Source organism: Ovis canadensis, chromosome 21 (assembly GCF_042477335.2).
Source record: "Ovis canadensis isolate MfBH-ARS-UI-01 breed Bighorn chromosome 21, ARS-UI_OviCan_v2, whole genome shotgun sequence".
Taxonomy (NCBI): Eukaryota; Metazoa; Chordata; class Mammalia; order Artiodactyla; family Bovidae; genus Ovis; species Ovis canadensis.
Window position 1 is genome coordinate 67,010,174 of NC_091265.1, and position 25,766 is coordinate 67,035,939.

Sequence of the window (25,766 nt, forward strand, 5' to 3'; positions counted from 1 at the left end):
TCTAAAGAGAATCCATTTTTGATAAATTAGAACACAATGGGAACAGTGTGTATCTATAATATACATATAAAAAAGTCCAGTTTTAAACTATGAGCAAAACAGGTGCACAGACCACGTGTGATCACAGAACCCTGAAAACAGGAGGGCAGGGCGCGCCTGCGTTCTGCTCCAGCCGCTCCTCAGCCCTCGGCGCCCTGGGTGGGCGGCTCCTCGCCGGCCTCCGCCCGCCGGTGTCTTCGCATGTGCCTGTACTTGTCCACATAGGCCTTCACCAGGTTACCCACCTTCACGGGGTTGATCTCCCCGCTCTTGCTGTGGCAAATCTGGGGGAGGGGGGGACAGTGACCCAGACATCCCTTCGCTCCCCACACGGTCATGGATCATGGGGACCAGGCCCTGGGGACGCTGGGAGGGGCGGCAGGCAGGCTGGCGCGCGTCTCCCGGCTCTGCCCACTTCACAGGGTGGCTGGCGGCCCTCCTGAGGCGACCTGGCACGTCCACCTCTAGGAGTCTCATTTTCCTAGCCGTGAGTGGGGTTAAACGTAGTGTTGCTTAACCTCTAACAACTGCTCACAAACAGCCACCTTTACACCCCAAGCACCTAAGCTACAGCGAGGGGGTGTGCGGTGTGGCCACGGAGCCCAGGGCTCTCAGGCCCCGCCCACCTCACAACCCAGGGCTCAGGCCCCGCCCCTGCCCCCCCTCCCAGGGCGCTCAGGCCCCGCCCACTGCCCCGCCCAGGGCCCTCAGACCCCGCCCCCCGCCCCCGCCCAGGGCCCTCAGGCCCCGCTCACCTCACAACCCAGGGCTCAGGCCCCGCCCACCGCCCCCGCCCAGGGCTCTGAGCCCCCGCCCACCTTCTGCACCGCCTTGCGCAGGATGTCCTTATACTCATCCTTGGTCACCTCCCTCTTCTGGTAAAAGGGCTTGATGGCCAGCTTCACCTCCTCCACGGCCCGCTCCTGCACGTGCAGCTTCTTCATGTACTGGGGGCAAGGACACCGTGAAGGCTCAGCACCGGGCTACCGGCCCGCGCCTGCCCCTGGGGGGAAGGGCAGGGTCTCACCTCCTCATTCTTGGCCTTCTCTGGGGCCGGCCTGGGAGGAGCCGTCCTCTCCTCAGAGTCGTTGGTAGCAGTGGTGGCGGCAGCGTGGCCGGCTGGCTCTGAGGCTGCAGTCGGGATGGTGGACACTGGGGCCAGGCTCTGGGCTGCCCCGCAGCCTGGGAGGGGCTGGCTCCCCTGGAGGAGGAACTGGACTGCGGGCTGGCTGATAGGTGCATATGGTGGGATGCCTGATGGCAGGCCTGGGCCGGGGGGCAGGCTGGGGCTCTGTACCTGGGCGAGAACACAAGCCTGCTCAGCCTCTACACACTCACTACCCTGTGCCCTCAACCCCCACTTCTGAACCCGAAGAGCCCAGGCAGCAAAGGGCTGGTGCCTGCAGGCCTCAGCCCCAGCCCAGCCCAGCCCGCGTAGCCTGGGTGCTAGGCCACATCCCTCCAGCCCAGGGGCCCACCTGAGAGGGGTCAGTTGGGGGGAAGCCAGGCTCTGGAAGCACATAAGCAGGGGCAGGCAGCGCAGAGAAGGGTGCCTGATGGAGCCCAGCCATGGGGCCCACGTCGTCAGATTCCCAGACTCCTTCCCGAGGCTTCTGTGGCCTGTGAAGTGGTGTCCCTGGGGGCCAACATACGGGGGTGGGTGTACTGGGGCCCTCCAGGCCACAAGACTGCCTCCCGGCTAAAAAATTCCAGAAAAGCGTCCCGGAGCAAGGACCCCAGGGCAGGTGCTGCCATCCCACCCTCAACGACCAAGGTGGCCTGGGAGTCACCCGAGGATCACTCCCCGCCCCCCAAAGCGCCTACTCACACAGGCCTCTGTCATCGGCCGGGGCCCCGCACTCCGCCTCCTGGAGATTCCAAGTGACCCTCTTCACCAGCGCCTTAGCTCGCAGCAGAGGGTTCTGAGAGGGGCCTTCCTCCTTCCCCACAGGCGTCCCGCCTGGGGCCTGGGCTCCCAGGGCGCAGGGCACTGCAGCGGGCTCGTCCGCTTCCTGCTGGAGCGGGCGCTTCTCCTGGGGTCCCTCGGCCCCAGGCGAGGGCTGCGCCACGTCTTCCCCGTGGATCCGGGACACCTCCCTCCGGATGACGGCCACCGCCAGGCTGGTGTCGTGCTGGGGGCCAGCTGGGGGCACGGTGGGCTTGGGCAGGAGGTCACGCTCCGGAGAGGAGTCCGTGCTCTCCGGGGAGGGCGGGGAGCTCATATCATCAATCTGCATGAAGATGGTGTCACTGGAAAAGTCCTCAAAGAGGTGCCCCGCCTCCACAGAGTCGCCGTAGTCCACGTCCTCCGCTGGATACTCGGCCAGCACCTCCGGGACTGGGGCGGCCTTGTCAACTGTGGGCCCTTCTGGTAAGCCGTCTGCTCCCGCTGAGGATGGGGGCCTAGCTGGGGACCTGGCCGGGGTCTCCCTGTCTGGCCTGGGCTCCCCCTGGGGAGGGGGTGCTGCAGAAGCCTCTTTCGGGGCCAACTTCCGCTCAGGAGAGTGGGGGTGTGGCCGAGGGCGCTTCTCCCGGGACCGAGGCCGCCGGTGCGCCCGGGGCCTGTGTTCCGGGCTGGCGGACCTGGACCTTCGCCGCCGCCTCTCGCGGGAGCCGCGCCGGTCTCTCGGCCGCCCCCTCCTCTCCCTGGGGTGCCTGGGCGGGGAGCACTCCCTTCCCCGAGACCTGGACCCTGACCGGCGCCTCTTCTTCCTGCGGCCCTCGCGCTGCTCGTGGGATGAGCTCCCAGAGCGGGAGCGGGACCTCCGCCGGCTGTGGCCCCAGGAGCCTCTGCCCCGCTCCCTGCTCTTGTCTTTCGTCTTCTTCCGCTTGGCGCGCTCGCGGCTGCTGGAGCGCTCGCTGGATGACCTGCGGCCCCGGGCCTTGGGCCGGTGTCTCTTGTGCTGGTCCTCGCCTGCTGGCGGCGAGGCAGACCTGGAACTCCGGTCTCCTGAGCAGGATGAGCGGGAGCCTGAGCGGCCGGCCCGCTGCTCCCTGGTGACCACCCTCGGCTGGGGGCCTTTCTTCCGGCTGCGGGAGCTGGAGCGGGAGCGGGAGCGGGAGGGGGAGCGCAGCTCCACGACCCTGTGGGTGGTCGCAGGCGGGGCGTCAGGGCTGGGCGGCGTGTCGGGCTCCACCACAGTCACGCAGGTCACTGTCCGGCCCTCAGAGCCGAAGAAGGAGCTGTGGGGAGGCAGCTCCTCGCCCCAGGGCTCCGGTGGGGACGGCCGCGGTGCCTGTGCGCAGGGCTCCTCGTCCTGGAGCTCAGACAGACTGGAGGGCCCCTGGGGGGGCTCCAGCTCCTTCCCCGCGCCGGTCTGCACTGTGTAGGAGGTGACGCAGCGCACGGGGGGCAGCGCTGGGGCCTTGGGGCTGTCGACAGAGATGGTCCGCGTGATCTCCGAGGGCAGGAGGCCCAGGTGCTCGGGGCTGCTGTTGGCGGAGCTGGAGTCGGAGCCCGTGGGGTTGAAGGGGTCATAGATCTCGCTCTTGAGCTGCTTCGTCTTCCTGACAGAGAAGAGGGGCGAGGGGCTCGCTCTCCTTTGCACCTTGCTGTCCACCGGCCGGAACGTGTTACAGAAGCCAGGGCTGAGCAGTCTGCCAGAAGGGGCTGTGTTCCCAGGAATGTTGATCCTGAAACTCTCAAAGGTGGAGCCAACAGCCTTCCCCCGGGCGGGCCCCAGTGGGCCAGGGGGCTGGGGGCCCCCCGCCGAGTGTGTGCTGGGCTCCTGCGCGCCCCGGTGACTGGGCTCACCCTCTACCCGGGCTCCGCAGCCCGGCTGTCCGGGGCCCTCCCTGCCTGTCAGCCGGCTGATGCAGGAGCTGGGGAGCTCGACGCCCTGCCTGCTAGTGGGGCCCTCGTCCCCCCAGCTGCCGTCTCTCCTGATCTTTGGTATCCTGGGGAGCTCGGAGATGTCTGTCCGCCTGGGAGCTGGTCTCAGGGCCTGGCCCGGCAACGTGCTCTTGGAGGGCGAGTCAGAGCCACTGTGTGAGGCCTTCGACGCTGCAGGCCCGAGAGGCAGCAAGTGCTTGCTGTCGCTGCTAACCCGGCTGTCCTCACTCTGCTTTACACCAGGTCTGCTCTCGGTGGACAAGGTCTGAGGCTGGCCCGACCGAGGGGTAACCGAGGAGTCCGGCTTCGCCGCTGCCCCCGACGTGAGTGCAGGGACACGGGCAGGGGCGGCCGTGCCGGGGCAGCTGGGCCCTGAGCTCCGCGGCCCGGTGCCCTCCAGCGCTCTGGACGGACCAGCTGAGTTCCGCTGAAAGGAGACTGGCACTGAAAGACAGGAAGGCCAAGCCTTCGGCCCCGCTGGCTCCGCGGGGGCTCACCTCCCCCGGGACGCCCTCCCAGCGCGGTGCGGTCTCCATGCCGGCTCGCTCAGCACTGCGGCGTGGGGGGCGGGCGCCGCAGGCTCTCTGCGCTGCGGCCCACGCCGCCTCTGCTCCCCGCACTGTCTCTCTGCTGTTTGTGGGCCAGAACGGGCCTGGTGCCACTGACGGCGGCTGTGCGGCCTGGCCCGCCCTCCGAGGCCAGAGGCACCCCAGCTCTGAGACCCGCCGGGGCCCCCATCTGTGCAGAGGGTCCTGCGCTGGTCCCTGGGGCTGTGAGAGCAGGCAAGCAGCTGTGCCGCGGCGAGGAGGGCCTGTGGGCCGCCTGGAAACCCCACCACCAACTGTGCTACCAGCAAGCGACGGAAAGGCATCTTCAGCCTTCAGCTTGGGAGTAAACCCTAGGGTCGCTCGGTCGGCCACAAAACGCAGACCGCCTCCAGGACGTGTGGCCCTAAGCCCAGGTGTGTGGAGGGCAGCAGGAGGCCACGGGCACAGCTGCTTACCTGCCCTCTTGGCGCTGAGGGAGCCGTCGCGGTGGATGACAATGTCGGCACCGTTCATCATCAGAAGGGTCTGGCCAGACAGGATGCTCCCCAGCAGGTCAGGGCTGGGCTCTGCGTCCACGTCCGGCTGGGGGGCCACGTCAGGAGCACCCCTCCTGCAGGCAGGCCCCACTGTCTCAGCCCCTCCAGCCCCGGTGCCCCTCGTGCAGGCAGGGACCCCGAGAGAAGGGACCCCCACCGCAGCTCCCACTAACGGACGGCAGGGCGAGGGGGCAGACACGTGCGAGGCCCTTGGCCCCGGCTCCACCGACAGGCGGGGCGCGTGAGCAGTGGTGCCTGGCTGGGCTGGGGGACCGCCAGCCAGGACAGAAGGCCGGCTCCTTGCCCAGCCCTGCGCTGTCCCCGTGCCCCGCTCTGTCCCCGTGCCCCGCTCTGTCCCCGCGCCCGCTCTGTGCCCGCTCTGTCTCCGCTCTGTCCCCGTGCCTGCGCTGTCCCCGTGCTCCACTCTGTCCCCGTGCCCCGCTCTGTCCCCACACCCGCTCTGTGTCCGCTCTGTCCCCGTGCTGTCCCCGTGCCTGCGCTATCCCCGTGCTCCACTCTGTCCTCGTGCCCCGCTCTGTCCCCGCAGCTCCTCCTCACCCACGAGCCGGGAGAGGCCACAAGAGGTCTCAGGGTGCCGGGTGGCAGAGCGCCCACCTGCTGTGTAGTCCACTGTTCTCGCAGGCCTGGGGCCCACCTACACCCCATCCATCCCATCCTGCCCCCCAGGACACACCTGGAGAGCCCCATGGAGACGGGTCTGGCTACAGGCTGGTGGGAGCGCAGGGCTGACCGGGACAGAACCCTCCTCTTGGCGCTCAGAGGGGAAGCCGGGCTTGCAGACGCCTCTTCACTGCTGGGGAGGAACACAGGCCAAAGGGCAGGTGGCCCTGCGCGTCCAGGCCCAGGGAGCTCCCACCCACCCTCCACAGTGAGTGGCCCTCGGCAGGCTCTGTGACTCAACACCGAACCGGGGCCCTGTGCAGGGACCTTGTGTCAGCAGCTGCCCCGGCATCTAAGTCAGGAGGGACGGGGGCAGACACGCCAAGGGAGCACAGAGCTCTTTTCATTCACCACCTAATGGGGTCTGAGAGCTGCTCAGAGCAAGGAACTTCACAAACACAAACCCCGAGAGTGAGCCAGGCCCCAGCGGAAGTGGCGTGTCCCCCGGCCTGAGGGAGAGAGCCCAGCCACTCTGCACCCACCTGTCAAAGGGGTCCAGCTCATAGGGGTCTCCAAACAGGGAGAGGGAGGCTGCCCCGATGTCGGCACGCAACAGCCCCAGAGACGGGTCTGCAGGCTTGTACACGGAGGGGGTGCAGGCTCCATGGGCCGGCCTGCAGAGGCCCAGCGTCCGTGCAATGCGTGAACGGGCTGTAGCTTCATTCTGAACCCAGGGTCAGAGGGAGAAACGACAGGGCTGAGATCCACGGCCTCTGGGAATGCCGGTTCAACTAGGAACCCACAGCACCAAACACGGGGCAGAGGGCCGGCCGCCCTGGAGCCTGAGGGGTGAACGTGCTCATCACACAAAGACCCCGCCCAGGCCTCACTCCACCCGCCTCACACCAGGCGCCTGCTACCCTGGGCACAAGCGCCGAACAGGTGTGGGGCCTGGACCCACGGGCCCCCGTGGCTCCAGAAGCCACTCTGCGGTGCTCTGAACACACCTTGCTTCAGGCCTGTTTTCAGTCCACGCTGCAGAAATGTGCATCTTTCTCGGTGAGTCTCCAAGTAATTACAGAGACGCTTCTTCCGTGCCTCCCTCTGTCCCCCCACCGCACGGGCCCAAGAACCCACCTAGGGAGACCCCGCCCCGGCTACCTTTCTCTTCTGCACTTTCCTCTTCTTCACGCGACCTGGGCGTTTCTTCAGCCTCGCCCCCGAGCTCCTGCTCTTTGCAGGCGGCCTGGACAGGGCTCTCTTCCGTCCTGACGCTTTCCTCCGCCTTCCTGCCGAGAGCACGTTGACAGCGCTCGCTTCACTGTGTGCCCACCCCACTGTCCCCCAAGACTCAGCCAACCAACACCCGCCCACCCGGCCTGGGGCACTGCTCCCTGCTTCTCGTTACGGGCTTTCTACACACTTCCCCCCGGGGGCGGAGGGCAGCGCACGGCGAGGACAGGGCAAGTCTAAGCTTACGCTGACCTCCAGATCTGACCACTGGAACCAGCAAGGAAACGGTTTTACACCACCACGGAACACTAAAGCAGAGGACGCGAGCCGCTCAGCAGCCTCGCCGAGGAGTGCCCCCAGAGGCTGGGGAACCGATGCGAGCCGCTCAGCGGCCTCGCTGAGGAATGTTCCCAGAGGCTGGGACTGGGGACGTCCCAATACATTTCCAGCAAACACATCCCGAGGATGACCCTGCACAGCCAGCAGCCACCTGGGTGCTCTGGGCGATGGCAGGAGCCCAGCAGCCACAGGGTGCCCCGAGGCCGCGCTGCCCCCGCAGCCCTGGAGCACTCAGGAACCTCGGCCCAGAAGCAGGTTCCAGGGAAGACAGAGGCCCACCCTCGTGACTGTGCGTACACCGAGCCTGGGCCCGGGCCCACGACGAGGCTGAGAGCCCTAGGCGATCTCCACGGGAACCGCCACAGCTCAGGGACCAGAACCAGTCAACACAGGAGCAGGCGGAAACCACGCTCCGCGACATGGCCCGTCAGGAGGGAGCCGCTCTGCCGTCTCCTCAGCGCCTCGCACGCCTGAACCAGCCGCGGGCCTCCAGCCGCCCAGGAGGTGAGATCTGCCCCCAGGAGACCTGCTTGCTCCACCCCGTCAGAGGACAAGGCGCGTGATAGGCAGCCCCAGCGCAGCACAGAGCTCTGCTCCAGCTCCACGTAAGCTGCTCTGAAATTCCACCACGTCTGTGACACAATCAGAACTCCCGATGCTGACAGGCTGCATCGCGAGGCTGTGGAATTACCATTCATCCCCTCGGGTCTGACGACGGCCTCGGGGTTAAGTCAGAGGAAACACTCCCTCTCTTCCAGAAACACGCTGTGAGACACACTTAGGTATAAAACGAGGACGCGCTTCAAAGTAACGCAGGAGGGGAGGGGGACGCGGCCACACTGGCCGGGAGCGGCCAGGCCCCGGGGAGAAGGTGACAGGGCCCGTGTCCCTCAGCCCCCACAGCTGTGGCCACAGCTGCAGAGACGTGACAGCCAAGACGGGGAGGCCCGGGACACAGCAGGGGCGAGCAGACGGAGGGTGAGCTGCTGGGACTGAGATGTGAGGTCCTGGAGGTGAGCGGGGAGAGTCAGCAGGAAGACAGGCGAAGCGGAACCTCTCACCTGAGCCGGCAGCTCAGGGATCAGCGTGACCTCTGGGTGCAGAAAACCATGACCCACAGGTAGCCCTCAGGTCTCATCTCCACACCCCGCCTGTCCTCTGGGGAGGCCAGGAGCGCAGGAAGACGGGAGGAGCTGGGCAAGAACACAGCGCCGCTGGAGGCGCACACTGCCGCTGGAGGCGGGGTGGGCGCCTCTGACACGGCCCCTCCGCGCCAGCCAGCGCCCTCTCTACTGAGCCAGAGCAGCGGACACACCCACCCCCGGGGAAGGGTCCGCACAGCAGCTTCACCACAGAACCAGCCAGACGGCCGGCACAGGCCAAGAGACAAGCCAGGGCACGCGCCTCAACAGGAAAGAGAGGCGAACCTACACACCCGCCACATGGGCCCAGGCCACTGCTGGGGAGAAGCCAGGGCACACACTCGCCGCCTCCCGCGCAGGAGCCAAGGACGCAAAGACCGCGCCAACGGCAGGATGGCGGGCGCCTGGAGGGGCTGCGGGGGCAGGGCCCGGCTGGAAGGCCCGCCGGCCTCAGTGGGAGCCACGTGCCCGGTGTGGAAGCACCTGTCACGGCGAATGTGTCTCAGCAACACTGGCTTTTAGAAGACCACAGACTGTGAGCCACCCAACAAAACAGGAACCCTCGTCTTCTGCTTCACACAAACAGTCGAGCAGGAGGGCCAGCTCCTCTACGGAGCAGAATTCTGACCGGCAGATACAGACAGAAGGCGGAGCAGGAGCCGCCAGGGACGCTGACCTCCGGTGAAAGCCTCTCCCTGGGAGAGATGAACCAAACTTCCTGGGACAAAGTAACCAAGACTAACACAGAAAAGGCCCAGAAGGCGTGCACAGCACGGCAGCTGCACAGAGGCTGAATGACGTCAACAGCCCCGCCCAGGGAGGCCAGGCACAGGGCTGCATCGTCGGGCTGCCCGAGCCAAAGGAACAGCGCGAACCTCCACGAGGCCCCTGCGGGCTCTCCCCAACCCACGCGGGGAGGCTGGGTCACTCTGATGCACATTCGGGGTGCTGCCACACCAACAGCCCCTCAACAGGGCGTTCAGAGGGACTAACCAGACCCAAACCCCAGGCCTGCAGGGCCTCGAACGCACTGGTCTGGCCGCCATGGAGACCAGGCCGCGCCACAGCAGGGACCGCGGGCAGCGGGAACCGGGCACGCCTACCTCCTTTCCTCCTGCGGCGGGCGGGGGCACGCGGCCCAGGGCGCTGGTACACGGCTGTGCTGAGCCCGGCAGCCACGGCTTCAATGGTTTCATCCAGCAGAGAAGACATGAGGTACCTAGGGACACGCTGCACGGCGCAGGATGGCACGGTCGGGGGGCGGAGTCGCCTCAGACCTCGCGAGGGAGCCCGGGGACCCCGAGCCCCAGAAGCTGCAGCGACAGACAGCAGGCAGGCTGCGGGGGCTCCCGAGTACCCATGGGGAGCGGGGTCTGGGGAGGCCTCCCGAGGGGCAGGTCAGGCCCGAAGGCAGGAGGAGGAGCGCTCCTGGGCCTGAGGCGAGCGGACTGCAGGCCTCGGTGGCGGGTCCTGGGCCCAAGTCCGCCGCCAAGTCCCTCAGCCCTCCGGGTCAGCACCACGGGCCCTGCGGGTGACAGCGCTGCCCAGTAGCCCCAGGGCCAGCTCTCCGCTGCTGCTGCCACCTCAGCGTCGCTCCCTGCACACAGCCAGCGTGGAGGGCCACAGGCACCCACCTGGAACCTCCTGGCCGTGGAGATCCGGTTCCGGTTCACCGTCGCTCGCACCCTCTCGCTCTGCCGCGTCCTGGCGATGGCCCGTGTCCTCCGCGTGCGGGGCCGAAGCCGGCTGGTGGTGGGCACCACGTCAGCCAAGAGCAGGGAGACCTCTTCTTCGCTCACGGGACCCACATCTTGGAAGAAAACACCCATGGCTGACGCGCTCCGCCACGCCCTGGCCCTGGCAGGGGGACTCGGGAACAGAAGGCAGGGGGCACCTGCCTGGCACCTGGGCCCTCAGAACCCCCCATTGACCAACCCCATGTCCAACGTGCCCTCCCGCCCTCGCACCGGAGTCCAACTGAAAGCCATCCCCGCCAGACAGCCTGATGCCATCTCCCTGGGCCGAGGTGCCCACCTCCACTGAAAAGGTCTGGGCCGCCTGAGAGCAGGCAGCACATTACCAGCGGCAGAAGCGTCCCCAGGAGCAGCACATTCCGGACAGAACCACTCGTCCACTGGAACCTCCTGGAGAGGGGGGTCCAAGCACTCCATGTGGTACCTGAGGGACAAGAGGGCGTCTGAGCCTCACGACAGTGCCCCCCACGTGGTGCTGTGCCCTTGTACCCCCATCCACGCTGGAGCCCTGACCCTGCAACGTAGCTGCGTCTGGAGACGGACCTGCAAGGGTGGTGAGGTTAAGTGAGCTCACCAGGGTGCACCCCAGGCCCCAGGACGGGCGTCTGAGAACAGAGAGGAGACACAGTACCCACCCCACCCTGACAGCAGCACCGGGGCCTGCCTGGGCTGCCTCGGAGGCCCCTCCCAAGGACATGGGGCAGGCGACTGTGCCTGGAGCTGGGTATCCCTGTCCGCACCCTTCCCCCAGGCATTCTGGGCGGCTGGACCTCCTCCACAGGCTTCGGGGCATCTCGGCCCAACAGCCGCTCAGCTCTCTGTGGGGCACGTACTATCTGGGGCCAAGAGGCTGGCAGCTGGAAGCTGGCACCTGTACGGGTGGTGCCCACTGTTTCTGGGAGGTGGTCTCCAAGGACATGTCATTAGGAGGTCCTTTCCCACCCACCACCACGGTGGTGGCCCCACGCCCCCCAGCCCTGAGGAGGAGCTACACCGGCACCAGTTCTGCCCGGAGACACCTGCCCCGTAGTGCTCCCTAGCTTGTCCTCAGGGGAGCAGTCGGGGAGGAGTCTCCAGTGCTGGCACCCTGGAGACTCCAGGCAGCACCTAGGCAGGTGGAAACCAGTGCCAACCCCACGCTGCACACCCAGGCCCGGGCTGGACTCCACTGCAAAGCCTCCTGCCGCTCCCAGCCCTGCCCTGTGTGAGGTCACAGCTGGATCCCCAGGCTGGACCTCACCCGAGCACCCAGTGGACAGATGCCACAGGCTGACCCCAAGCACCGGGGAGCACCCAGAACCCACATTAGATTCCAGCCTGAGAAACCCCCCGACGCAGTCAGTCTCAAGGGCACCGCCCGACACGGAGAGGCGGAGTCTCACGGAAACCCCTCCAGCACTGAGCGCGCTCAACCGCGCTCTCACCGCCACCCCAGGATCTTGCAGCGGAGGCTGGCGGGGGGGACGGGGGCCCCTGCTGCCCAGTCTGCACCCACAGATCCCTCCACGGGGAAGAGAGCTGCAGGCTCAAGCCCAGGAGGCCCCCGTGGCCGCTCAAGGGGGCCTGTAGCACTCACACGCCTACAGTAACGACCCCCCCCCCCCCCCCGCTCCCGGCGACGGCGGCACAGCCCTGACCTGGACAGGTCCCCATTCCCGAACACCGTTCAGTCAAACACAGATAGGGGGCGTCCCCGGTGGTTCAGGGACCATTTCACTGCCAGAGACTGGGTTCAACCCCCGGTTGGGTAACTAAGGTGCCACAAGCCCCATGGTGCAGCCCCTACTCCCCCAAAGAGGTAAAAGCTTAAGGGAAAATTGAAGCTTGGCAAATGAATACCCTACTCAGGGCTCCCCAGTGTCCCAGCATCCGCGAGACCGCCAGAAAACGCACAGGCTGGTTTCAGGCTCAGGGAAGCCAGAGGCAAAGATGGTAACCGCGGCTACGCCAGAACCAGCCTCTCCTTCCCCTGTGTGTGGCCTCCCAGGCGGCGTCCCGCGGTCCCAGCCCCTTCCTGCACAGCCAGCCATACTGGGAAAGAGGACGCGGTCTGTCCCGCGTCCCACGGTCACGGTACGTGACAGCAAGATCCGTGGGCTGGACACCAGGGCCCGCTTCTGCCCTCCAGATCCAGAGTGACAACAGGCAAAGCGTGACTCCCCCAGACACGGCTGAGCTCCGGGCCTGCCCAGGGGCAGGCACAGCGCAGGCAGACCTCCGGGGCTGCCACTGGACACAGATGCGGGTGAGGAAGGAAGGAGGTCCGTGTTCTCAGCGGTGTGAACCCCAAGGGGGACAGGGAGGCAGGCGGAGATGCGGTCAGGCCCTGAGAGAGGGTCCTGCTGCCTTGGGGCAGGGCGACGGCAGCAAGCGGGCCCTGGAGGGTGGCCCCAGCAGTCTGCGCTGCCCCACGGGCACCAGTCCTTCAGGGCCCATGCTGCCCCAGGGTGAGGGGCGCGCTTGGCGGGAAGCAGGAGCCCCCACCGCGTGGACGGACGACAACCACAGGCTACCGCGGACACAGGACGGCTGGCAGCCCATCCTGCCCACCTGCCCTGCGGGAGAGGCTCCCACGCCTGGCCTTGCATGACGGGCAGGTCCCGCCCGTGTCCACCCTGGCCCGGCCGGCCCACACCCCCGTTTCCCACGTCTGCCCTCCGTCCTGAGGGGTACGGTGCACCCCTGTGAGCAGTCTCAGGAGATGGCTGGGAACGGGGAGGGTGTACACAGCAACAAGGGAGGCAGCCACGGGGAGGGTAGAGGGGATGGGGCGTGCGAGCTGAGGCCAGGCCGGCGGGGGCAGTGGCAGACGCTGGGGTTCAGATGACCTGTGGGGGGCTCACAGCGCCGAGCACAACCGGGCAGGCCTGTAGGGGTGGCTCGCGGAGCAGTGGCCCACAGGCTCCCCTCTAGCATGTCCCAATAGCGCAGGGCCAGGAGAGCCGAGGGCGGGCATCTTCCTCGCTGCTGGGGGCTCTGCAGTGAGGAAGGTCCCGGGGGTCCCAACTCGGAGCCAGGCCCGACGGGACAGGGAGGGGCTCACCCAGCGTCGCAGCCGTCACAGAGCAGCAGCCGGTCCTCCCTGTCACTCCGGCCACACACCTCACAGAAGGTCGGGTCTTCATCCTCGTTCTCCCCGAGCTGGGCGCTCTCCACTGGAATCTGGGGACGAGAATGCGCTGAGCACACAGCAGGCAGGGCCCAAGCCCCAGGGCCATCCGTGTCGCTCTACACCGACCCAGAGCGGACTCGCTCGCACGGCTTCCGTGGGCCCAGGGGCTCTGAAGTAACACGCACGCGGTTTTAACGTTTTCTAACTATTTCAAGACAGCAAGCCCCAAGAAAGAAACGACTCAACGGAGAACACGGTGTGCGCTGCAGAAGGGCCCCAGGGCAGAGGAACAACGAGCCAGCCAAGCCCACGGGCGGCGCTGCAGAGCGGGGAGGCGGCGGGCAGACAGGGACCCAGGCCTCGAGCGGCCGCCGCCCCTCGACGGCCACTACTGCTCCCCACAGTGCCGCCAGCAGGCCCCATCTGCGGGGGGCGGGCCGTCTCGCTCTCCTGCCCCACGTCCCGCCCGAGGAGCAGCATCTGCTCCTTCCTCCCCACCGTGCTCCCCAGCTTCGCTCCCACACCAGGCAGGCACTTGAGGCCTCCCCGCGCCTCCGGGCTCTCTGCCGGGTCCAGACCTGCTGGTGTGAGGGCCCTTGCACCACTTTCCCTCCCCAGAGGACGGCTCAGGGCCCGCCCTCACTCATAGCTACCCAAGCAGAGCTGGCCTGCGGGGAAACTGCCCGCGCTCCCGCGGCCTCTGGGGAGAACAGCAGAAGGCAGGCGGGCACAGGAGGGCATCCCTGGCAGGACGGGGCCGTGTCGCCCACACAGACTCAGGGAAACCTGTGTGCCCAGAGCGGAGTCCCCACTGCCTCTGGCTCCATAGTGAAGAGCAGGCCTCTGGCTGCAAGCAGCCCACTGAGAAGATGTGCAGCCAGGCTGAGCACGCCATCCTCCCCGGCAGCACCCTGAGGCTTGCGAGGACCTCCCTGACCAGGGCTGAACCAGGGCCAGACCGTGCAAGCAGGGAGTCCCAACCACCAGGCCACCAGGGAATGCCTTCTGAGACCCTCTAACGCTGCTGCTCAACAAAAGGAGGCCTGCAGAGGCCCCAGCAGCGAGGAACACGCCCGCCCTCAGCTCTCCTGGCCCTGCCCTGTGCCTTCAGAAGTCTGGTCCCGAGAGCTGGCCTCCTCTCCCAAGTCTGGGGTCCACCCTGGCCTCCCTGCCGTGGCTGCTGTGGCTCAGGAAGGAAGCAGCTCGGAGATGCAGAAGAGGTGCGTGGAGTGGAGGGGAGGGAGTCAGGGATGGCTCTGACGCAGAGCCCATACTGGCCAGGCACACGGCGCCACCACCAGCCGGGCTTCAAGCCCACAGCTGCAAATGGCATTTCAGCGGATTTCTAAAGCGCACGCAATCAACACTTCAGAAGAGCAAATCATCTTTCGAAGGTTTTCCCGTGAGACGGGGACCAATGTAATACACCTAAGAGGGCACCTACACTTACCTTCTTCAAGGTTTTACCACCAAATTGAGCTCGAATACAAATATATTTAAATATAGTTCGATCAACTGGACAGGAATTGGCGTTCTGTAAAAGAATAAAAACTGTGTTATAACCTTGAAGAATCAGTTACTGTTAACACCACCTCAAGACGATTCCTCTTAGAAGCCAAGAGTTCCTTTCACAAGAAACACAGTCGCTGACTCGGTGCTGGTGTGCACCAGGCCCCGTGCGAGGGCTGAGAGCACAGCCGAGTGGAAGAGAGAAGCCACGCTCCCGTGGTGCGGGGCAGCTCTCCTGGGGAGCCGACAGAGGAACCGTCAGCGCCCAGGAAACAGGAGGCCGCGGGCGGCAGGCGCGCTGGGGGCTGGGCGGGCGGCCGGGCATGGATGAGGTGGCTCAGCGCTCGAGTCGCGGGGCCACCGCCACCCTCGCTGCGGAAGGGCAGGTGCAGTGCGGCCAGACCTGCCCCTGCTCCAGGGCCCACGGCCATGACGGAGGGAAGCGGGGCGCAGCGGGCGAGGCCGCGTCCTGAGGCACGGCCCGGGCCGGAGCTGCGGCCACTCGACCGTGGGCTCACGCCTCTTTGAGTTTTTTTCACAAAGTTCAGAAGGGGGGCGGGCAGTGCTTCCAGAGCTCACCCTGCAGTACTCACGACCCCCGTGTGCACTACTGCCGCGCTCACGAGTCAGGCTCCGTGTCTGTGAGCTGACCCCTCAGCACATGCCTACCAGCTAGCTTGGCCGGCAGGCTGCCCGGGGCCACCCGGGGTTTCTCGCCCATGACCACCCCGCCTCGTTCTGTGCTGCCCAGAGTGAGCGTCACCAGCCACCCAAGGGCCCAGAACGGGGACAAAGCAGAGACCAGGCTTGGACGCCACCCAGGGTTCCAACCCCTGCCATCAAGCAGAGACCCAGACCCACCAGGGGCCGGCCAGGGGCTGGCCACCCACCCAGAGCCCAGCCCGAAGACACACCACGCACCTTGGACCACTCCACGATGCAGTCGAGGCAGAAGTAGTGGGCGCAGTTCTCGGGCGTGCCCACGGCCTGCTCCCTGAAAGCATTGAGACAGATCGGGCAGCTCTCAGAGTCGTCGTCAGAATTAAACGCACCACCGCCTTCCAGCGTTCCCTGAGAATCCGCCGCTGCTGCCAATGTGTCCACGTCGTCACCATCTTCCTCAGAGTCCTCGGAACCTTCAGAGGCAAGGGTACAAGTCTGTGAACTGGCGCTCAGGAGGCGCGAGGCCCCAGCTGCACCTGGAGCTGAATCGGAACCCCCGCGGGAGGCAGGCGGCCCCCAGGGATCAGCGGGCCTCTGGGCGCAGCGCAGCGGGCTCTGGAAGACACCTCACTCCAGCGGCACCTTCTCAAAGCTGTCAGGGAGCTGCCACCTTCGGGGAAGGCCTCTCCTCCAGGGCTCTCCTTTTTCTTTCCTCCGGACCAGAGGCCACAAATGCCTAACCAGGCAAGCTGCACACCACAGCCCTGATCAGCCTCTCAGTTTCCGAGGCCACTCAGCTCGCACTGCAGTCAGCGTGCGCTTGTTTTCTCTCCCCCCTGAACTCCAGTGAGCAAAGGTCCAAGTCACAGGGACACGAGACGCGGATGAGAGGCGCGGTGGGCAGGGTCCTCACACACCCGAGACCCTGCTGTTACACGACATAATCACACGGGCTCTGGAAGAGCAGCTTCCTCTGGCCGCTTGTACAACCCAAGAGAACAAGAGGCCGACGCACCCTGTCCACCGAGGGGTGGCCTCCAGGACCTGAGCGAGAAGGAGATGGGGGCCCACCCAGGCAGAGATAGGACGAGAGCCCCACACTGTGGGGCCTGAAACCCGGCAACCAGCCAGACCTTGGGGGGGGACCCTGAGCCTAGACAGGAGTGGTGCCTCTGTGACTCGTTGACGTCAACTGGGCAAGACCTGCGCAGAGGACTGGCCACTGGTATCTGGACTACCGACTACACGGAGACACCAAGCGTGCTCTTCTCAGCTGCTGTGTTTGTGACAATCTGTCACAAAGCAAGAGAACTAAGCTGGGGTCCACAAAGTTCTGAGAGTGCTCTGGCTCAGATACGCGCCTGGCTGAGGCCAAGGGCGCAGCAGCAGACGGAGCATGGGAACCGGGTGCTCTGGTTCTTCCTCCAGAATCCCAGAAGACCAGGAGCTGAGCGGCAGGCAGAGAACCGGCGTCTGAGGCCACCAGACCCTGTGGTGCCCCGCCCCCGGAGGCCGCCCAGAGTCCCTGAGAGCCGCCAGCAGCGAGGCGCCGAGGCCGAGCCAGCAGCCCGCCCGCCCACCTTGTCCTGGGAGCCACGGGACCAGGTCCCAGACAGAAAAGGGCCCGGGAGGAGGGAGGTGCAGACACGGTTACGAGACCAGAGAGGCAGCTGGCAGCATGCCTGCGAGCCCGGGCAAGGCGAGGGCAAGGGCTCCGTGAGCAGGGTAGGACCACATGGGGAAGAGCTGAGAGCAACCTGTGGGGAGGGGCGCGCAGAGCAGATCAGGAAGGTGCGTGCGCACCACCTGGACAGCTGGTGAGGCAGCAGGTCAGAGTCCTAAGTCCTCCTCTTTCATCCTGAGACCTGAACAGACGTTTCTACAGCTGAAACCTGAGCACACAGCAACACAAGCAGGTGACTTTCAGGGGCCAACACCACGGCAAGAAAAGCAAACGGGTAGAGAGCTGCACGCAAGGGGCTCAGCCGGCACGAGGCTGTGAGGATGCAGGGCACTTCTCTGAAGGCAGGCCCTCCAAGCCGTCTAGGCTCTCACCAGCCAGAGATCCCCTGCTGCCCAGCCTGTTTCACAGACTGGCGCTGGAGACTGCAGGGTGTACACGGCGGGTCAGTGCCCCTCAGCTACAGCTGTGGCCTCCAGGTGCCTGGCCCCCACCGGCATTCCTCACTGCCCGCGGGACTCCTGGGACTCGGCTCCATGGCAGCTGTCCCGCCAGCACTCCCCCTGCCCCACATGCACCACCGCCCAGCTAGCCCTCCAGATCACAGCTAAGACCTGTCCTTCTGGAAGCTTCTCACCAACCCAGGACCAAAGAGCCCGAGCCCAGCCCCTTCTCGTGATGTCCCCTAACCACACCCTTGGCATCTATCCCCCTGAGCTAACCGCTTCTTTGCGCGCTGTCTCTGCCCCCTGCCCGTCTTCCAGCCCGCTGCACCCAGCCCGTCCACTGGCATCCACAGGCCCTCTGGCCTCTGCTCCAGGGCTGAACCGACAAGGACCTCACGTCCTCTGCCACCAAGCCCCAAGTCTATCTGCAGAAATGAGTGGAACAGCCCCGTCATGACCTGCAGATTCAGCCCAGAGCTGCCTGTGCCCGCAGAGAAGTCGCAGCCTAACTCTGGCATAACATGTCACCAATGCACACAGGGTTGCAAGCTCACGCTGCTCCTCCATAGGCACTGTCCCAAACATGAGGGGTTAGCTCTCTGGGACATTCTAACGCTCATATCCACAGAGCTCCAAGGACTGCGATAGACCAGGCGGATGCCTCAACATCCACACAGGTCCCAATGACAGTGTTGGAAGGGAAGCCGTGGTGAGCCAAGCTCCCGAAGCCCAGCACCACACAGGGAGGGGCTGGGCAGGACAGTCTGGGGAGCCCACAGGCCACGCACCAGCCAGGGCAGCCAGGAAGGCCAGGGAAGGCGGTACGGCGGGTGCTCGGCACGCAGGGCAGGACGTGCGCACGGCAAAGCTTCCGCACCTAAGTTCGGAGGTGCAGACTGACAGCCTTGTAGCAGTCGCTCCACGCCTCTGCCGGCTCCCTCGGGAGTTTGGGAACTAGGGCTCAGGCTACCCTTGTTCTGTAACGGGCTCCGGGCCCACCCTGCCCACAGGTCCGTCCAGCTGCACACGCTCCCTGCAAACACCCTCCAAGCTGCTCACTGCTCTCAGGCGCTTTACCCTCCTGCTCAAACCACCGCACAACTGCACTCATCTCACATGCTAGTAAAGTAATGCTCAAAACTCTCCAAGCCAGGCTTCAGCAATACGTGAACCGTGAACTTCCAGACGTTCAAGCTGGACTTAGAAAAGGCAGAGGAACCAGAGATTAAATTGCCAACATCCACTGGATCATAGAAAAAGCAAGACAGTTCCACAAAAACATCTATTTCTGCTTTATTGACTACGCCAAAGCCTTTGACTGTGGATCACAATAAACTAGCAAATTCTGAAAGAGATGGGAATACCAGACCACCTGACCTGCCTCTTGAGAAACCTATATGCAGGTCAGGAAGCAACAGTTAGAACTAGACATGGAACAACAGACTGGTTCCAAATAGGAAAAGGAGTACGTCAAGGCTGTATACTGTCACCCTGCTTATTTAACTTCTATGCAGAGTACATCATGAGAAACGCTGGGTTAGAAGAAGCACAAGCTGGAATCAAGATTGCCGGGAGAAATATCAATAACCTCAGATATGCAGATGACACCACCCTTAAGGCAGAGAGTGAAGAGGAACTCAAAAGCCTCTTGATGAAAGTGAAAGAGGAGAATGAAAAAGTTGTCTTAAAGCTCAACATTCAGAAAACGAAGATCATGGCATCCGGTCCCATCACTTCATGGGAAATAGATGGGGAAACAGTGGAAATGGTGTCAGACTTTATTTTGGGGAGCTCCAAAATCACTGCAGATGGTGACTGCAGCCATGAAATTAAAAGACGCTTACTCCTTGGAAGGAAAGTTATCAGATGAGCCACAGGAAACCTAGATAGCATATTGAAAAGCAGAGACATTATTTTGCCAACCAAGGTCTGTCTAGTCAAAGCTATGGTTTTTCCAGTAGTCATGTATGGATGTGAGAGTTGGACTGTGAAGAAAGCTGAGGGCTGAAGAATTGATGCGTTTGAACTGTGGTGTTGGAGAAGACTCTTGAGAGTCCCTTGAACTGCAAGGAGATCCAACCAGTCTATTCTAAAGGAGATCAGCCCTGGGTGTTCTTTGGAAGGGATGATACTGAAGCTGAAACTCCAATACTTTGGCCACCTCATGCGAAGAGCTGACTCACTGGAAAAGACTCTGATGCTGGGAGGGATTGGGGGCAGGAGAAGGGGACGACCAAGGATGAGATGGCTGGATGGCATCACCGACTCGATGGACGTGAGTATTAGTGAACTCCAGGAGTTGGTGATGAACAGGGAGGCCTGGCGTGCTGCGATTCATGGGGTCGCAAGGAGTCGGACACGACTGAGCGACTGAACTGAACTGACTCTCCTGCTGCAACCAGACAAGAGACCTTCCCACTGTATCATCAGCCCAACCACATCAACGTGAGCCAGCTGCCCAGCTGAAGACAAAACTCACTGCAGGGGACTGCCAGAGGAGGCCACCGTGTCAGGCAATGTCATCCTGACAGCTCACAGCCTCCGCTGGCGGGTGTGCTGAAGGCTGTTTTGTGAACAGCAACCTCCGTCATGGCATGAGGAGACCCGGGGCCCCGAGGACGTCCGTGTTCTCACCAGATCCGTCCTCCAGGTCCCTGTCCGCGTCCTCCTCATCGCTGTGCTCGCTGCCAGAGTCGTCCTCGGAGGCGTCACTGTGGGCATCACTGCTTCCTTCTAGAGCGACAGGGAGAAACACAGGCCTGAGGGGCAGTGTCACAGCCGCGGCAGCGGAGAGCAGGGCTGGGGAGAAGGTGTGCGGGGCGTGCAGAGCACACCTGCCCACAGGGCTCCGGGCAGCACCCTGGCCCCGCGTCCGGGCAGCCAGGGTGAGGTGCGCGGGTGGAGGCTTCCGCAGGGTTTAAGAGCACATTTGTATCGACTATGTCAAAAACAAAGACCAGACCATGAGCTGCTCGAGCGCTCTAGGGGCAAAGCGTAAAGACTCACTCCCTGCTCTGGGCGGGGGGGCGGGGGGGGGGGCAGCTCACCAGCACCGCTGGCCAGGCTGGCAGGACGGAGTCTTGGGCGGCCACTGGGCCCCGGGCTTCGGTCCACAAGCTCGTCCAGGCTCTCGTCATCCATCGCTGGACATGGGCGTTCAGCTCTGAAAGAAACGAGGGTCGAGTAAGTCCCCGCTGCCCCAGGCTTTGCGTTAAGCTCCCCACCGAGAGCGAGCGACAATCGCTGCACGTCACAGGCCTGCGGACACATGTCCCCCCGCAGCACAGCAGGCAGGGGTGGCTCAGAACTGTGCAGGCACCCACGAGCCTGGCTCCTGCTCACAGAGCCACACGCACGGCCAGACGCCAACTTACAGCAAGCCCAGCGTAGCCTCAGACCAGCCGTGTTCCTGTTCAGCCACCTGCCACACCTCGACACTCCCCGGGGACCCAAGGCCAGGCTCGAGGGAAACGGCACTTCACAAGCTGAGGCACAGCGGGGCTTTCAGCGGCGGGTGAGCGCCAGAATGTTCCAGTGCCAAGCTGGCCCTCTGCCCACACTTCCGTGGCATGTCCCCCTCAGCCACGGCTGGCCAGCCCAGCTCCACACACCTGCCTCCCACAAGAGGCCACGGGCACCAGCTGGGGCTCCTCTGACCTGGCCTCGACCCCTCCAGGAACACGGCCAAGTCAGCTGCCTACCCAGGAGCAGCACAGGGCCATGGGGAGCAGGGGCCGGGCTGCCGTGTCCACCGGCTCCTGGTCACCACCTGGGGGTGCCGAGCCTGCCTGCTCTGCAAGGCCACTGCCAGGGTAACGGCGAAGACCAAGACCGGTGACCTCCCCGACGTAAAGGGACACAGGCACCCTCCTGCACCAGGACCTCTGACTTTGGTCTCCAAACGAGGGTTCCTTTCCCATCAGGGCTACTCACTTCCCGGTGACCCTGAGGGGGGACCCCCCGCCGTGGCTCAGTGCGTTTCTGAGTCCAGTCTGCACATCTAAAGAGCAGGATTGGAGGGACGGAAGCAAAGCAAGAACCGGGGCAGGAGGTGAGGCGGACAGCAGCAAGCCGAGAAGTCAGGAGAGCCTCTTACTCCCGGACCCACACGCATCAGCTGGCACCCAGGGCAGGCACTGTCGCCACTGCCACGGTATAGATGCTCCTGAAGAATGGTCCCTGATGGGGCTGGGACCAGGATCACAGCCAGGGTGTCACACATCCCAGACAAAGCCCCAGGCTCTGGATGGGTGTCTTCTAAAACAGTGAAGGCATATTAACTTCACTAAATCGCCACCTGCCAAACGATGCGTCTGCCTGGAAACAGTCAACTGAGACTACGAACCCCCTAAAGTCACCACCTTTTCTCTACCTGGTACCCTAAGGTTGAGAAAATCAGTCAGTCCTGCTCAGCTAAGGGTCTGTACTCCCCTGCCTGGTGAGTCAGCAGCATGGCAGGGACCTTCGCTGTCTTCCACCCGAGCCCCGACCACAAGCACTGCTGGAGACACACGGGCCGTCGGACGAGGCGCTGCCGCTGCCCACCCAGGAGCGCAGCACCTTCCTGTGCGTGTGGTGGCAGCTGGGCCACTGCAGGTGGACGACCTGTGAGCCTCAGGCTGCACCTGTGACCAGATTCCACAGCGCCATCGTGCAACACCTATCTACCGCACCTACCCTGCCCGAGCGCGTGCGGCACGGGCCCTGCACTGGGGACGCTCAGCCTATGAGTGGGGGGTCAGTGTTCACACCCAGGAAAGTACCAGGGCAAACTTCAGAAAATGTAACCCTCCAAGCAGACCACAGAGCACCCTCAGGGACAGTTCACTCGCACAAGTAACCCCTGGCTTCCCCCTCAGTGACTGAGACCGAGGCCTGCCTCAGAGAGCTGTCAGAAGAGGTCAGTGCGGCCACGATCGGGTCTGGCCCACGGGGACTTGCCAGGGACACCAGCTCTGGAGCGAGGCTGACTCCCTGTGTCCCTGCACATGTCCCTGTTCAGCCCCTCAAGCCTGTGCTCCACCATCACAGCCGGGGAGGAGACTTTCCAAAGGCCACCCAACACCCCTCTCCCTTCCCTGCACAGTCACACACAGTACCTTCCGGCAGCACCCACGGGGAAGAGCCCAGGAGTCTCCGAAGGTGCTTTCCAGACCAAGCAGCTGTGCAAACACTAAATAAGAGACCACCACTAGGGACCCTTCGCACCCCGTTTCTCCATGAGGAACGCTACACTCAAACACTGCGGGAATGTGACCCCGGCTCAGGACCCACCGGCCCCAGTGGCAGCCCCAGCTCAGATGTGCCTGCCCAGATCCACTATCCCCACCTCCGCTCGCATGCTCCAGACCAATGCCCGGGAAGCCCCTTCTGCAGGAGGCGCTCGGCCCCTCCCGGCTGCTGGCCGCCCCAGGCGGTGCCGGCAATGCTCTGTGGCTTTCCTGCCCAGTCTCCAAACTTGGGGGAGCCGGGGGACATTTAAACAAAAGTAGTATTTCCCTCTATTTTCAAATCCAGGGACTGAAAGCACCTTGTATCCCAACTAAGGAACCAAAAGGCCTTCCGGTGTGGTCATTGGCAGCTGCGCCGTGACCAGAACCTGGGTGCCCATCCCCAGGCCCTGAGCAAGGGTGTTAGGTCCAAAGGGCTCAAATCTCATTTTTCATTCATCGTCTGCCAGAGCAGCTACAAGACCTTGAAACTGTAAGCTGCAATACAAGTCAAAAAGCGAGAGCCCAACCTCCCCACCACCAAAAAAAAAAACAACAAACTAGAGTCCAGTAAGGTCTTGGCAGGGTTGAGAGAGACACCAAGAGTCCAATACAGGGGGCTGCTGGAAGAACCAAAGCCAGGCTGGCTCTGTCAGGGCCCTGCCACCGGCCTGGTGCAAAAGAACCAGTTATTGTCATTCTGACTCAACATTCTTTCCGTAAGAAAAACACCAATGGTTCAGGGAGGGGGCAGGCGTGCTAAGCCCAAGTCAAACCTCACTTCAGCCTTAGGTTCTGTCCAAGCGACCAATGGCCAAACCGTGGCTCACCAGCCGAGTACTATTCTGTTACAGAGGCAAGAAGAGTATAGCAACGCCGCCAAGTTGACAACGATGTAACACAAGCCTTGTTACAAAGAAAAAATAAAAAAAACATGGGCCAGGAATCAGGATCAGGGCTTAGGTTAACAACGGGCCCTGGCTCGGCATTCAGCAGCTGGGTGACGTTGGCAAGTTACTTAACGTCTCCGGACTCCAATCTACTCATCTGTAAAAACAGGAAGGCCAATACCTACTCCTGAGAGACTGCTATGAAGACTACGTGAGTTAAGGAACGGGAGACCATCCCAACAACCACACGGGCCTGTCGACACACAGGCGAAGCCAATGGAAGCAGAGAAGACGAGGCGCTGGAGGCGAGTTAGCAAAGGGTCACACTCCGCTCTCGGAGCGGGGAGGGCGACAGCACAGGGGGCGGGTGCCACAGGGCGAGGCGGAGGGCTCCCCGCCTCCCGGGAACCCGCCTGCAGGCGGGCCGCCCGGCCTCTGCGCGAGGCCTCCAGCGCCCGAAGGAGGCCGCCGCCGCCCGTCAGCCCGGGGCCTGAGCAGCGCAGGCCTCGCACCGCCGGGCAGGCCTCAGACAAAGCGCGCGGCGCCCGGAGCGGCCCTGCGGCCGGGGCGCTACTGAAACCCGGGACGCCGCGGCCCGCACGTACCCGGAACCGTGCGCTCGTCGCCGCTGCCGCAGCCGCCGCCACACCAAGAGGCACAACTAGGCCGCCACCGCCACCGCCGCCGTCGCCTCCGCCGCGCGCTCCTTGACCCGGAAGTACATGGAGCCGGCTTCCGGGGCTTTCCCGCCCCGCCTGTTGGTGGGCACCATTGGGACGAGGGAGGGGAGGAAACGTCTGAGGTAGAGGAGGGCGCCTCTACCTAAGCTCAGGCATCTCGAGGCCTTGGAAACACCGTTTAATACGTTGTTGTCGTCCAGAAAGACTAGTTTACTGGGAGAACTTGAAGAGTCTAAGCCCCCGCCCGTCGGCTGTTCCGAGAGGTACTCCCCCATCTGGAAGGTGGTACAGTCCAATCCTTGCTCACCGCCCAGGGCGAATGGGAGCGGACGCCAGGCACACCTAGGGCCCCGCCCCCAGCCCGGGCCCCGCCCCGCGCGGCGGCTCCGCCCCCGCGCCCTCACCCCACCCGACCCCCATCTCTCAGACCCCGAGAGCGCGAGCCGGGGCGAGCTCGCCGGGTCAGCCTGGCGGCGCCCCCGGCCCAACAGCTGTGCGCCGTCCGTTCACGCCAGCGAACACTTGCGGACCCTGTGCGCGGGCTCCGCCAGGTGCTGGGCAAGAACGAGCCCCCAGCCCAGAGTCCCGCCGGGGCCGCACACAGTAAACAGTGAACCACGTGGACGGTGCGCCGCTCGGTGTGTGAGAAACGGATTCGTGCTCCGACAGGAGAGCCGAGTCCCGGACTCGGGAGCCAGGAGGACTCGCCGGTGGTAGTTAGTGGGTGAGGAGGGACCTGGCCGAGAGGTGCTTGCGGAAGGGGCCCCGGTGGCGAGAGCGCGGGAAGCTGCCAGGACCCCGGAAGCGGGGAGCCCCGCCGGCTGGGTGGGGGGCAGACGCTGGCTTCTGAGAGCCCCGGGCGGCGGCGGCGGGTGAATTGAGTGGACCGGCTGGGGCGGGCCGCGGACCAGTAAGAAGGCCACTTCAGTAACCCTGCAACCCTCAGGGACCACAAAGATGTAGGCTCTACATCTTTGGGGGAAGCGAAGGTGCCGGAAGCGAGCCCCTTCTGGTAGGTTATGAAGACAGAACCTAGGGGATAAAAGATGCTCAACATCGCACATCAGAGCTACAAAGGAGTATCACCTCGCACTGGTCAGAATGGCTCTCGTCAGGAAATCTACGAAAAATAAGTGCTGGAAAGGGTGTGGGAAAAAGGGAAGCCTCTTGCGCTGCTGGTGGGAAGGTGAATTGACACTGCCACTGGGGAGAAGCGTGGAGACTCCTTTAAAAACTAGGAATAAGACTACCGTCTGACGCGACAGCCCCACTACTGGGCATACACCCTGAGGAAACCACAACTGGAAAAGACACATGTACCCCAGTGTTCATCCAACGCTATTTAGGAGGCTAGGACATGGAAGCAACCTAGATATCCACTTACAGATGAATGGATAAAAAAGTGGTCCTTACGTATACAGTGGAATATTACTCAGCCTTGAAAGGAATGCATCTGAGTCAGTACTAACGAGGTGGATGAACCTAGAGCCTGTTACGCAGAACGAAGTAAGTCAGAAAGAGAAAGATAAAT

At 63.9% G+C, this 25,766-nt stretch overlaps 1 protein-coding gene across 2 annotated transcripts; it reads right to left on the reverse strand.

Moving 5' to 3' along the window:
• PHRF1 (PHD and ring finger domains 1) lies at nucleotides 1-24,279 on the reverse strand. 2 transcript variants are annotated; one of them, XM_069565926.1, is made up of 18 exons: nucleotides 24,161-24,279; nucleotides 20,503-20,618; nucleotides 20,090-20,188; nucleotides 15,587-15,801; nucleotides 14,607-14,690; nucleotides 13,088-13,206; nucleotides 10,371-10,468; nucleotides 9,925-10,100; nucleotides 9,394-9,520; nucleotides 6,738-6,865; nucleotides 6,119-6,300; nucleotides 5,650-5,766; nucleotides 4,875-5,029; nucleotides 1,868-4,315; nucleotides 1,518-1,675; nucleotides 1,067-1,336; nucleotides 858-986; nucleotides 1-323 (listed from the first exon to the last, which is right to left on the reverse strand). In XM_069565926.1, exons 2-18 carry the CDS (start codon nucleotides 20,594-20,596, stop codon nucleotides 180-182), a joined length of 4,743 nt encoding a protein of 1,580 aa, XP_069422027.1. In that variant the 5' UTR covers nucleotides 20,597-20,618; nucleotides 24,161-24,279; the 3' UTR covers nucleotides 1-179. The 2 variants fall into 2 exon arrangements, with proteins under 2 accessions (XP_069422027.1, XP_069422026.1); XM_069565925.1 differs by having other exon boundaries at nucleotides 5,650-5,769.
• Between the last annotated feature and the right edge of the window lie 1,487 nt (nucleotides 24,280-25,766).